The following is a 14,692-nucleotide window of genomic DNA, read 5'->3' as shown; positions in this document are numbered from 1 at the left end:
TCAACGAATTCTCTGGGTCAAAGAATCATCTCAAGTTCAGGCATATCAGCTTACGTCTGTCACGTACGGTACTCGCTCGGCTCCTTATCTAGCCTGTCGCATTCTTAGACAGCTAGTTGAGGATGAAGGTCATAATTATCCTCTTGCAGTAAACCCATCTCAAGGGAAGTTATGTTGACGACATATCAGGGGGGGGGCAGAGACTATTGATCATCTCAATGCAGTCGCATCTCAGTTAGAGGACATGTGTTCCTCCTCCTGTTTACCACTCGACAAGTGGAAAACTAATTCCCCCAGCCTCACTCGCACCTCTCTCTCACAGTCTGACAGCTCGCCTGTCCATTCGTTTGATGATAGCACTACCAGATCTTCGGCATCTCCTGGAATTCTCAGAAAGATGTGTTTACTTTTCACGGTACCATCTCTTCTCATCAAGCGGTCACGAAACGCATCATTCTCTCAGAAGTTGCTCAGTTGTTTGATCCTCTTGGACTTCTCTCTCCGGTAGTGATCAAAGCGAAAATTCCTCATGCAGCGACTCTGGTTGGAAAAGGTTGGCTGGGATGATCATCTCACTCCAGACATCGTTCACGAGTGGTCTCAGTTTAGGCAACATCTCTCTCAACTATCAGTCATAGAGACTCCCCGATGGATAAACCTCTCGTCAAAGGCAACCTCAATACAAATTCATGGATTCTCAGACGCCTCTCAACTTGCGATAGCAGCAGTTGTATATATCAAGGTGTCGTATGCTGACTCATCCTTAGTAGTCAGTCTAGTCTGTGCTAAGACGAAAGAAGCTCCTCTCAAGAGGTTGACAATTCCTAGACTTGAACTCTCAGCAGCGGCCCTGCTAGCCAAGCTTACCGGAAAAGTAATTAGACTTATCGACCTCTCGGATGTTCTCACTTTTCTGTGGTCTGACTCTTCTGTGACACTTGCAAGGGTCAAACACAATCCTATGAGATGGAAGGAATTCGTAGGCAATAGAGTAGCCGCTATTCACGAGTCCGTACCCCATGCTCATGGAGATTCATCTCCGGAAAGCTCAATCCAGCTGACTGTGCATCTGAAGGGCTCAGTGCATCTCAACTCATTGATCACCCTTTATGGTGGAGTGGTCCACCATGGCTTTCTCAGTCGCCAGAATTTTGGCCCTCGTCAATGCCACCCTCACCGGAAGAGGATTTGGAGGAACGCCCTGGCATCTCACTTGCCCTCTCACAAGCCCAACCTCTAGTTTGGGACCTCGTTGACCTTCCTGAATCATCCATTTTCATCGGCATCTCACTAAACTCCTTCGGATCACTTCACTCATTCAGAGGGCAGTCTCGTGCTTTAAAAAGGTTCCTGGCTCGAGCTTGTCCGCATCGCCATTGAATCCAGCAGATCTGGAGAAGGCTAAAACGTTCTGGATACGCGCGACTAAAGAGGCGTATTTCTCACCAGAATTGAGAACGTTGTCGGCATGTCAATCTCTCCACAAACGTCACATTCTGACACGACTCACGGCCTTTGTCGATCGTGCTGGAATTCTCAGGGTTGGTGGACGGTTGCAAAATTCTCAACTGGATGAAGATAGTAAACATCCAGCAATACTACCTCGTCTGTTAAAATTCACCAACCTAGTCATCTCTGATGCTCACGCCAAAACAATGCATGGAGGATCTCAGCTGACGCTCTCCTACATTCGAAGGACTTTCTGGATTATTAGGGGTCGTGCTCCAGTGAAGTCCTTCCTCAAAGATTGTCTCACTTGTGCTCGAATACGTGGAGTGAGAGCTCAACAACTTATAGCTCCACTACCGGCATCTCGAGTGACACCATCTCTTGTGTTCGAGACTACAGGGCTTGATTACGCCGGGCCAGTAACAATGAAGACCTTTCAAGGCAAAGGTGCTAAGTCCTTCAAGGGTTGGATAGCAGTGTTTATATGCTTCTCTACCTTTGCCGTTCATCTCGAGGTAGTTTCTGACTACACCACCGAAGGATTTCTCAAGGCATTTCGCCGGTTCACCAGCCGTAGGGGTATTCCAAAAACGCTCAGAAGCGACTGTGGTACCAACTTCCAGGGGCGAACAAGCAGCTTAAGGATCTACTTTTAGCTGCAACGAAGGAATCTCTCAAGATCTAGAGACTTCTCGCTAATGGTGGCACTAATTGGATCTTCAATCCTCCAGCAGCACCACATATGGGCGGAAAATTGGATGCGGCGGTGAAATCTATCAAGTATCATCTTAAACGAACTATCTCGGATACGTTGCTAACGTTCGAAGACTTCTCCACGTTTTTAGCTCAAGTTGAAGCGGTTCTCAATTCTAGACCTCTCAGTTCTCTCTCGGAGGACCCTGATGACATGAGAGATTAACACTAGGGCATTTCATCAGAGAAGAGGCATTGACAACTATCCCCGAGCCTGCTCTAATAGACATTTCAGATTCCAGACTATCTCACTTCCAGCGGATTCAAGAGCGCTTCCAGCAATTTTGGAGAAGGTGGTCGACGTAATGCCTGCAAGCGCATCAGACCACATCCAAATGGCAGACATCGCAGAACGATATCTGGGAAGGGTCTCTTTCCTCATCACCTACGAGCGACTTCCGCCCTCGAAATGGCCTCTCGCCAGAGTTATAAAACTACACCCAGGAAAGGACGGTCTCTGCAGGGTTGTCACGCTGAAGACCGCTACCAGCACTATCACTAGACCTATCGTCAAGCTCGCACCATTGCCTCTTCAACCGCACACGGAAACATAGTTTTTTCAGCAGCTCAGCACATCTCTTCATGTCAAATTCTCGATTAACGCTCGAGAATTGGGAGGGAGAATGTTCAAAATTGCGCCACTCAAACTAGATGACAGCACCTCTCGGATAGCATGATTAAGACGCCGTCTGTTATCGTCGAGAAGAAGACATATCGATTGTTTTTATTGATCAAGGGATCACGCCATTTAACGTGTAAATAGATCATTGGTCCCCTGTGACGTCATCCTCTGCGTGTTATTCTCCTATTGGTTTTTTTGTTCTCTTTTCTTAGCGTGGAACGCGCTAATTGGTGTATCGTCCTTTTTTCACTTCCGCTCTGTTCCTCAACTCGAACCGAAAAGTGGCGTGGTCCAGAGAGAATCGCTTAATAAGCTAATCTGTGCGGACGTACATTTAGAAATCTCAAAGAATTGTGCATCATCTCATAGACTTCATCTCGCTTTAGTCTTATCTCTCACCGTTCCATCTCATCTTACACTTTTTCTTTTCTCATCTAGGCCATCCTTGTGTTGTGTCTTTCTCCCTGATCATCTCTTTATACTATCTTTCATTAACGACATATCAGGTAATCTCTTAACCTTTTATCTCTAATTCTGATCCTCTCTTTATACTTTCTTACCTCTCATTCTTGTATTACTCGTTTCATTATTTCTATCTATTCTCATTTAAATTTATTATTACATTTCTAACGACTTCTCGTACTACGTACTTCCCGCACACGTGGCGTGAAATCCGGTACACGTGGCGTAGTCTATCCATTACTATTTTATTAACTCATATTATAATTTTGTTATCTCTATTTTTTTTGTTCACACACTCCTCACTATTTTTTACCATATCCATATATAATTTAAACATCAACATATAATATATCGAATGATTGATAATTTTTTCTTTTCTTTTTTCAAGTTATTTTGTTAACTTAATAGAAAAGAATAATTAGTAGTTTATTTTCTCATATTTCATCCTCCTCCTTTTTACCTGGTCACGCTATAATTCTATATATCTTGTATTATTTTTAAATGGAAAAACCAGTTTTGTTACAAAACGCAGATCCTCACTCAAACTAGATGACAGCACCTCTCGGAAAGCATGATTAGGACGCCGTCTGTTATCGTCAAGAAGAGACATATCGATTGTTTTTATTGATCAAGGGATCACGCCATTTAACGTGTAAATAGATCATTGGTCCCCTGTGACGTCATCCTCTGCGTGTTATTCTCCTATTGGTTTTTTGTTCTCTCTTCCTAGCGTGGAACGCGCTAATTGGTGTATCGTCCTTTTTCACTTCCGCTCTGTTCCTCAACTCGAACCGAAAAAGTGGCATGTTGTCCAGAGAGAATCGTTTAATAAGCTAATCTGTGCGGACGTATATTTAGAAATCTCAAAGAATTGTGCATCATCTCATAGACTTCATCTCGCTTTATTCTTATCTCTCACCGTTCCATCTCTCACCCTTCCATCTCTCACCGTTCCATCTCATCTTACTCTTTTCTTTTCTCATCTAGGCCATCCTTGTATTGTGTCTTTCTCCCTGATCATCTCTTTATACTATCTTTCATTAACGACATATCAGGTAATCTCTTAAACTTTTATCTCTAATTCTGATCCTCTCTTTATACTTTCTTACCTCTCATTCTTGTATTACTCGTTTCATTATTTCTATCTATTCTCATATTAAATTTATTATTACATTTCTAACGACTTCTCGTACTACGTACTTCCCGCACACGTGGCTGGCTATCCGGTAAACGTGGCGTAGTCTATCCATTACTATTTATTAACTCATATTATAATTTTGTTATCTCTATTTTTTTTGTTCACACACTTCTCACTATTTTTTACCATATCCATATATAATTTAAACATCCAGCATATAATATATCGAATGATTGATAATATTTTTCTTTTCTTTTTCAAGTTATTTTGTTAACTTAATAGAAAAGAATAATTAGTGTTTATTTTCTCAATCCTCCTCCTTTTTACCTGGTCACGCTATAAATTCTATATATGTAGGATTTTTAAATGGGAAAAACAGTTTTATTACAAAACGCAGATCCTCTCTCTTACAACGCTCAATACTCACTACTTAATTCATTTCATTATTTATAATAACGGAAGAAGAAAGTCTCCGTAACTATGGAAACATAACGTTCCCATAGAAACGTCGTAAGCCGTGGTCCTTCGAGCAGGAGCGAGCATTACAATTGCTAATTATGCCGTCTCACTCGCTCCGTACGATCGTGCTCAGCGAGATTATCGCCATCTCTGCTGCTCGCTCGTGTAGTGCTCAGCGAGATTATCGCTATCTCTGTTGCTCGCTCGTGTAGTGCTCAGCGCGACTATCGCCATCTCTGTTGCTCGCTCGTGTATTCTCAACGAGATTATCGCCATCTCTCTCGCTCGCTCGCGTTCGTGCGTTGCGAATCCAGTGCCATCTCTCTTGCTCGCTCGCGTTCGTGCATAGCGAAGCTGTGTCATCTCTGTTGCTCGCTCGTATAGTGTTCAGCGAGATTATCGCCCTCTCACTCACTCTCTCGCGTTCGTGCACCGCGAGATATAGTGCCGTCTCTTCCTCGCTCACGTTCGTTCGCCGGGAGGTATAGTGTCGTCTCACTCCCTCCCACGCGTGTAGTGCGTGTATTATTCGGCTTGTCCGCTCACATAGAAAGTCTCATCCCATCTTGATCATGCCTGTCACGCGCGACAAGAATGCAACCCCCAAGGGGTCAATTGAGTCGATATCGTCCTCTCAGGGTCGAAGACTCAAATAACAGATCTGCTCAGTGCATCAGCAGTTCAAGGGGCGGTGACTCGAAGTCAGTCGCCGTCAAAGCTCAGTAGTGAGCTCTTTTTACGCGTGCAGGCTCAGAATGAGCTCGTTGAGGCGATAGAAGATATGCTGAGCCAAGCCACCGAGCCAGCAGCTGACATTGCGTTGACCGAAGTGACCATGATGTTAGATCAGCTCAACGAAATGCACCAGGCTTTTCGGACGGAGCATTCGTGGTTGGTGTCTCACTGGCCCCCAGCTCATTTGAATCACTCTTACTTTAGCACAAAGGTCCATCTCAAGGAAAATACGCTGCTGATCAAGGTCAAGCGCATACTAAGACGGCTCTAAGATCAACTCATGCAGACTACTCAGCCAGCTGCTACGGCAGCAGGTGGCACTCGAACACGCTCACGTTTACCTGAACTGACTGTGCCTACTTTAAGCGGAGATATCCCCAAATGGCCAGATTTCAAGGCCATGTTCGTCTCGGTCATCAGGAGTCGCTCAGATCTTAGCGACCTCGAGAAGTTTCAATACCTTTAGGCCGCAATGCAGGGTGACGCATCAGAGCTCATCCTAAATCTCACGCTAGACAGCTCATCCTACGCCGCAGCATGGTCACTGCTCAATAACCGGTTCGAGAACAAGCGGTTCATAATTAAGCCCAACTCGAAAGACTGCTCAACCTGAAACCCATGCAAAAGCGGCAGGCCAGCTCACTCACGAAGTTGCTCAATATAATCAACGAGACGACTCAGGCACTCAAGCATGCCAACACTGATGAGTGTCTCTTAGCGACGCTCGCCAGTGGGACTGCTCGACCGAAACACACGCGAGAGATTGGAAACATCACTAACATCTTTAGATGAGTTCCCATCACTTAGTCAGCTCACTGAATTTCTCTTGGCTCGGGCTCGCACGCTAGAGAACTCAGAGGAGAACGCGATCCATACGACAGCTCAGCTCAACGCGTCGAAGACACCGGTGCTTAAGCGCGTCGTTGTCCGTCAGGCATCTTAACAGTCCCGAGCCAACTCTCCAAAGCCGGCCACTCAGACGTCTCAACAGGCAGTCTTCTTCTCAGTCAACTCAGTCGCGCTCAACGTATCCATGCGATTGTTGTTGACAGGATCACTTCATCGTAGTGTGTCCGAAGTTTCGCGACTATTCACTCAGTCAGCGGTTAAGGGAGGTGAAGGAGCGAAGCCTGTGCTGCAATTGCCTAGGCAGGCACAACATCAGAAATTGTAACAGCCGCAGGCATTGCAGGAACTGCAATGGCTTGCATCACACCATTCCCATAGTGCCAATATCTCCAGCCTCTTCGTCACAACTCCAGACGTCACTCAGACAGCTCTCCAGGGGATTATGCGACAGCTGATCCATCGGGCAGGAATATCCAGCGGGCTCCGGTGATAACCGATGCGAAGCCCTCAACCGCATTAAGTACAGGTCAGATCGTCGGTGTTTACGATCCCACACCGACGTGCCCACTCAAGCAGCATAGTCATTTAACATTGTTGGCAACCGCAATAGCCACAGTCTTCTCACCCACCTCGTCATTTCAGGTACGCGTGCTCATTGACCCTGGGTCAGAAATCTCGTTCAGCAGCGAAGGTCTCACCAGACAACTGCATCTTGAGCGGCGACACTCAACGCTGGACGTCTATGGAGTTGGAGGTAAAAGGCAAATCAGACCAGCGGTGTGGTCATCATCGACCTTTACTTCAGGTACAGACCACTTTTGGTGAGAATAACAGTTCATGTGCTAAAGACGGTCACCTGCATCCTGTCTTCTGGCGAGATATCTCACGAGCCTGAATGGCCTCACTTGAAGGCTTAAACCTCGCTGACCCAGAGTTTCTCACTCCAAGAGCTGTAGACGTGATTATTGAGGCCGACTTTTACGGACACCTCATCAGGCTTAACATTATTCGGCATTCACCTAGCGACCCCATTGCTCAACTGTCCATCTTCAGGTGGCTAGTCATCGGTTCAACTCGTGCACCGGTCACGCTGGCAAGGAAAACTCATCATGGCATCTCACAACTGACGAACTCCTGCTTGCAAGATCTACTCTCCAAATTTTGGGTTCAAGAGGAGGTTCCAACGGTAAACGACGGTCAACTACACCTGAAGAGCTGGAGTGTGAACACTACTTCAAGACGACTCATGCGAGAGACCTGACAAAGCGTTACATGGTCAGGATACCTCTCAACTCTTCTCCAAAGCTCTTGGGCGACTCTCAACACACTGCTACGCCTGTTTACAACGAACACTCACCCGGTTTCGCAGAGATCATCAGTACCAGCAACGGTACATGCAGTTCATGAGACACTACGAGGAGGCTGGTCACATGACCAAACTCGTAGACAACTCAACAGCAAGATGACCACACTACTATCTGCCGCATCACAGAGTTCTCAAGCAAGACAGCTCAACAACTAACCTCCGAGTGGTCTTCAACGGCTCAAGCACAACCTCCACGGATTACTCTCTCAATGATCTCATGCACGCTGGTCCAAATTTGATGCTCAATCTCTTCGACCTGTTCATCTGGATACGTCGCCGTAAATATCTGTTCGCCACTGTTATCACGAAGATGTATCGACCGATCAAGATACACTCAGACGATTGGGATCTCCAACGAATATTGTGGGTAGACGAGTAGCTCAAGGAATCTCACTTCCAACTCACCACGTTTACATATGGAACCAAGTCAGCTCCGTTCTTGGCAGTAAGAACTTTGCTTCAACTAGTGGAAGATGAAGGTTCAAGTTACCACTCGCATTGGAATCAATCACTCACGGTCGATACGTCGATGATATTTTGGGAGGAGATTCAGTAGGAGAACTGATTCAGACTGCTATAAACTCATACGGCTGTGCCACGCGGGCGGCTTCCCACTGCTAAGTGGCATTCCACATCTAGCCTGCTATTGGCAAATCTCCCTTCTGAAAGTGGCAATGACTAGACATCTCATTTGACGGTTGCGACACCAAAATCCTGGGAATACGATGGTCATCTCAGGAAGATACTTTCAACTTTTCAGCCATCTCACCAACTCATCTCAACAGATTCTCAAAACGCCTCGTCTTATCTGAATTAGCACAAATATTTGATCCATTGGGATTTCGTCTACAGTTGTCATCAGATTGTTTCTTCTATCTCTTTGGTTGCATACTCTCAACTGGGACGACGTACTCCCAGAACCACTCACAACTTAATAACTCAGCATCAGACAGGATCTCACTAGTCTGGCCAGACTCTCCATCCGCGGTGGTTCAACACGTTTGCTCATTCAACGGTTGAACTGCACGGTTTCGCTGATGCATCTTAGCTCGCAATGGGAGCCGTTGTGTATTTGATCGTCAACTCACCGTCCACTGGCGCCACGTCTCACTCGTCTGCTCAAAAACAATGTTGCTCCACTCAAACGGCTAACATCCCGAGGTTAGAGCTCTCAGCAGCACAGCTACTATCCACGCTACTCAAACATGTTTACGCTACTTTAAACATGACAATTACAATCATACATTTGTCGACTGACTCTCAGGTGACACTCAAATAAATCAAGGCTCATCCATCAAGATGGAAGGATTACGTGCGCAACCGCGTAATCAAGATACAGGAACTCACGAAGACTGCTCATTGGAGGCATGTAACATGCATTTCAAACCCAGCTGACTGTGCATCGCGTGGAATAACCACAGTTTAGCTTAAAGAACACTTACTATGGTGGACGGGACCACCATGGATGACTCAATCAGAAGACTCATGGCCTGCTCGACCTGATGAAGCCCCGGATGATATATGTTCTCAGGAAGCTCGTGCAAGTGTTGCACATCACACAGTACGGTCTATTCCTGAATATCACTGGACCTCATTTACAAGTTCTCGACACTCAACAAGTTACTCAGGATCACCTCACTCTGTCCCAGAGCAGTCAAGAGACTCTCACAGAGGATCGACTCAACTCCAGCAATTCTTATCTTAGCTGCCGATTTGGAAGACTCGCGACTCTTTTGGGTCAAGGCAACTCAGGCAGCATACTTCCAGGAGGAACTCGCTCAGCTCAGACAACAATCTCACCTAGGAAGCTCTCACCCACTCAGCCGACTCACCGCCTTCATCGACAATGAAGGCGTGCTCAGCGTGGGCGGTCGTCTCAGAAGATCAGAACTCTCATATGACACGAAACATCCTGCGATCCTTCCCCGGACCTTAAGACTCTTAGAACTCATCACCGCTCACGCTCACAAGCAGACGATGCATGGAGGAACTCAAAAACTCTGGCATTTATCAGACAGCTCTATTGGATCGTCGGCGGTCGAGCCCCAGTCAAATCTCATATTTTCAGGTGTGTGATGTGTGCTCGCCACAGGAGGGTTCGTGCTCAGCAGCTGATGGGCCAACTACCTCTGGCGCGAGTCACACCATCACCCCCCTTTCTCATACACGAGCATCGACTACGCTGGACCACTCACGCTCAAAACATGGCGAGGCCGCGGGCAAAAACTTACAAAGGATGGATCTGCGTGTTTGTTTGTCTCACAACATCAGCTACTCACCTTGAGGTTGTCTACTACACTTCTGAAGGGCTCATATCAACGTACCGAAGATTCACCTTTAAGACGCGGGACCCCGTCCGCACTCTATTCCGACTGCAGAACCAATTTTTTAGGCGCGAATGCGCAACTCAATAAAGCGTTGCTTCGCTGCCAGCTCACCTGGACATCTCAAGTTCTCCGCACTACTAGCGCAAGACAAAACACAGTGGCACTTAAACCCACCAGCCGAGCTTCACATGGGTGGTAAGTTGGAAGCAGCAGTCAAATCGTTGAAGTTCCTCGTCGAGCGCACGGTCGGAGATACGTTACTCACTTACGAGGAGGTATCCACGCTCCTAGCTCAAATAGAAGCCATCCTCAACTCACGACCTCTCGAACCGCTCAGTGATGACCCAGAGGACACGACAGCGCTCACCCCAGGTCATTTTCTCATTGGGACCGCTCTCAGTGCTGTCCCCGAACACTCACTTCTAGACGTCTCGGGCAATCGGCTGTCCCGATGGCAATTCATCCAACAGCAAATGCAGCAGTTCTGGCGCTTGTGGTCCACTCAATACTTGCAGCGATTGCAAGCAATCTCGAAGTGGAGGCACAATAATATACAGGTCGGCTCTCTAGTTCTGTTCACTGATGAGCGGCTGCCTCCAGGAAAATGGTCCATGGTCAGAGTACTCAAGCTTTTGCCAGGGGAAGATGGACTCACCAGGGTGGTGTCTCTCAAAACGGCAACCACCACGCTCACCCGGCCGATCGCCAAGCTCGCCGTGCTGCCGGTGACTCTACAAGGGGACTCCTAACTCATCATCAACCCAGTTGCTGATGGCGTGCGGAATGTTTGGGAGTAAGCATTCCAATGAAACGGCGCCACGCGACAGTTGTCGCGCGATGAAGACATGCCTTTTTCCCTAGCGACTATTGAAAATTCATCGTAACACCAGGTTTTCCGGCAGCCATTACAGTTAAAATTCTCATACGGTTACGACGTGCTCTCAACAAAGTCATCTCAGTTTTCTCATTGTCGAGCTCGTTCCGTTTCTCTGACCACTCAAGTGATTAATACAATCTCTAAAAGTCTTGCTCACGGGATTAATATAATCCAAGACGTCTCTTAAGCCTTCTCAATCTACTAAACTGACTTCTCATCCGACTCACTTACGGTAACACGTGACAACCACCTGTTTTGTAACTGAAATTGTTGAGTATGGTACCTTTATACTATAATTGATACACACATATATATATATGAGTGTGTGTCGAGAGCCTATGGTAGGGAGCTACAATTGTAGCCAGCATGCGTGTGTACGTTCAGTTGGTAGAGAGCAAGCGGCTAGTCGTAACACTTAAATGTAAGAAATTAATCTAGGATTAATAAAGAGTTATTTTTAGAGTTTATTAACCCACAACTATTTTATTTAATCCACCTAACATCAACATGGTAGCAGAGCGTGGTTACGATATAAAAGTAAGTGTTTAATTAACATATGGCTAAAGAGATTAATTAAAATTAAAGATAATAAAAGGAAGAATAAATGGCTGATCAAGCAAGAATTGATGATATTCGTATTCCAATATTTGATGGAGTTAATTATAGTGCATGGAAATTTAGACTTTTGACTTTATTAGAGTATAAAGAATGTGATAAGCCTGCAATAAGGAAAAGGTTGGATACAGAAAATGAAGCTAGTTGGAAAAAGTTAGATCTAAAAGCGAAAACGATATTAATTAGTTCTGTATCCGATAAACAATTAGAATATCTTAGTGAGTGTACGACGACGTTTGAAATGATAAATAAATTAGAAACTTTATACACAAGTAAATCTACTGCACTACAAATAATCAATCGGAATAAATTAGATAAAATAAAATTGGAAAACTATCACACAGTAGATGAATTTTTCATTGAATTTGAAAAAGCCTGTAATGAGTTTAAACAGGCTGGTGGAAAATTATTAGAAGAAGAGAAAATGAGATATATTATAAAAGCACTTCCATCTAGTTATGCACATATTGGAGATTTTATTGATTTGGTGCCAGAAGATCAAAAGACTGTTGATTTAATAAAATCTAAGATTCGAGAAAAGAAGATAAATGCCAATGATAGTGAAAATAAAATAAATACGAGTACATTTAATGTTAAAACTAAAGGTCAATGTTTTAACTGTGGCAAAACAGGACATCATATAAAAGATTGCTGGCATAACAAACAAAGACAATATCAGAAGTCATCGAGAGGACAAATGGGGTCTCGCAGAGGCAACACGTACAGAGATCGAGAAAGAGGTCATGAACAACAACAGAAATCATCGCACGAATCCTGGGCAACACAGGTAGTTCAAGGAAATGTAAACCAGTGTAGTTAGAGTGAAAACGAGAATGAGAACATTATAGAATGGTTACTTGATAGTGGTTGCACAGATCATATCGTAAATGATCAGAAATATCTATGTGATATAACAGATTTGAGAAACCCAATAGAAGTTATCCTCCCAAATGATAAAAAGTTAAAAGCTACTAAGATAGGAAGCGTAAATACGGTGTTCAAAACGTATAACTATGAAACAAATGTTGAATTAAAAAATGTATTTTTTGTAGAAGGGATAAAAAGAAATTTATTAAGCATATCGAAAATAACCGAGAAGAATAAAGTAGTAGCATCTGGTAAATATGCAAAAATTTATAATAATTATCATAATTAACAGCAGTAGCAGAAAAGACTGATGGTTTGTATCATATGACTAGCTTTATACGTAAGAATAATAAGGATAATGTTTACCCAAATTCTGTTAAAATAACAAGTAAAGAAAAATTGCATAGAGCACTTGGCCATATAAATTTTAGGTATTTAAGTAAACTAGTAAGGGATAAAATGCTCGATGGGTTACCAGATAAGATAGAAAAAGGTTTTATGCAATGTATAAATTGTAAGCAAAGCAAAATGGCTAATGTACCATTTGAAAATAAGCGGACTAGGTCAAAAGAAATATTAGAGGTAATTCACACAGACTTTAAATGGGCCTCATAGGACTCCTGGTTACAAAGGAGAAAGATATTTTGTAAGTTTCAATGATGATTATAGTAGATGTACTAAGATATATTGTATTAAAAGTAAAGATGAGACAGCTGATTGTCTAATTGAATTTGTAAACTTAGTAGAAAACCAATTCGGTAAAGGTATAAAAAAATTAAGGTGTGATAATGGTACAGAGTACTTAAATAAGAGAATTTATGATTTCGTAAAAAGTAAGGGTATTGAAATATTAAATTGTCCCCCATATGTTCATGAACTCAATGGAGTAGCAGAAAGGTACAATAGGTCAGCAATGGACATGGGCAGATTCTTAGCAAGAGAAGCAAAAGTTAATATTAAGTATTGGCCTGAAATAATGAAAACGGTAGCGTATTTGAAAAATCGTACGATAGCCAATACGCTGGAAAATAAAACTCCTTATGAGATTTTCTTTGGTACAAAACCAAATATTAAACATTTAAAAATATACGGAAGTAAGGTTTTTGTAAGAGTCCCAGAAGTTTTAATAAAAGGAAAATGGGATGATAAATCAAAATTAGGGATTTTGGTTGGGTACAATCATGATAGTTACAGAGTTCTAGTCGATAATAAAGTTTTAGATGCAAGACATGTTGAAGTAATTGAAAATGAGAATGATTTGATTTATGGTGAAAATGGAACAAAGGACAGAAACGAAAAGAATGAAAATGAAAAATTTAATTTTGTAAATTTAGAAAATGGTACTCCTATTTCTGTGCAAACCAAGGAGGAACTTAGAGATAGTGATGAAGATAAGAATAATGAAGTAGAAAACACTAATGAGAAAATTAGAAGTAATGAGTGGAAAAATGAAAGCAATAGAGACCCAGAGAGTGTATCACAGAGAACAAGAAATAAGGTAAAAAGATTTGGAGATCCTACAACGTATTGCATCTCTGTAAACTATATGGATATAAATGTACCTCAATCATTTGAGGAAGCATTAAATTGCGAGGAACATGAGAAATGGGAAGTAGCGATGAAAGACGAAATTAAGAATATAAATGAAAACAAAACCTGGGTTTTAGTAAATAGGAAAAATAGTAAGAATAATATTGATACCAAATGGGTATATACTAAAAAGGTGAATGGTAGATTTAGGGCAAGATTGGTTGCCAGAGGGTTTAAACAGAAAAATGCAATTGATGATATTTATGCTCCTGTAGCGAGCAATCAGGCTATAAAGTTTTTGTTATCTTTCTGTTGCTTTAATGGATTGACAATTGAAGTAGTAGACGTAGATTCAGCCTTCTTGTATGGAGATGTAATCTCAGAGGTATATATTGAACAGCCTAAAGGTTTTAGTGATGGCACAGATAGAGTTATTAAATTAGTAAAGTCAATGTATGGTCTAAGTGAGAGTCCACGAGATTGGTATAGATGTTTTAATAAGTATGTAGAAAGCTTAGGATTTAGGACAAATGGCATAGAATTATGTTTATATGTACACGGTACAGGAGATAATAAAGTCTACTTAATGAATTATGTTGATGATATAATAATATGTTGTAAAAATAAAAATAAAATTAAAGTT

At 43.1% G+C, this 14,692-nt stretch overlaps 2 protein-coding genes across 2 annotated transcripts; both read left to right on the top strand.

The window, feature by feature from the left end:
• The first annotated feature begins 529 nt into the window (after positions 1-529).
• On the top strand, positions 530-2,756 carry LOC122525255. The gene is made up of 5 exons (XM_043647931.1): positions 530-979; positions 1,048-1,239; positions 1,323-2,000; positions 2,135-2,330; positions 2,461-2,756. Exons 1-5 carry the CDS (start codon positions 530-532, stop codon positions 2,754-2,756), a joined length of 1,812 nt encoding a protein of 603 aa, XP_043503866.1.
• Positions 2,757-10,231: 7,475 nt separating this feature from the next.
• LOC122525254 lies at positions 10,232-10,909 on the top strand. The gene has a single exon (XM_043647929.1). The coding sequence runs from the start codon at positions 10,232-10,234 to the stop codon at positions 10,907-10,909; it is 678 nt and encodes a 225-aa protein (XP_043503864.1).
• Positions 10,910-14,692: the final 3,783 nt, after the last annotated feature.

This window comes from Polistes fuscatus, unplaced genomic scaffold (genome assembly GCF_010416935.1).
Source record: "Polistes fuscatus isolate 324 unplaced genomic scaffold, CU_Pfus_HIC Scaffold84, whole genome shotgun sequence".
NCBI classification, from domain to species: domain Eukaryota; kingdom Metazoa; phylum Arthropoda; class Insecta; order Hymenoptera; family Vespidae; genus Polistes; species Polistes fuscatus.
Note: the sequence above shows the minus strand (reverse complement) of the source record. Positions and strands in the feature narration are given on the sequence as shown.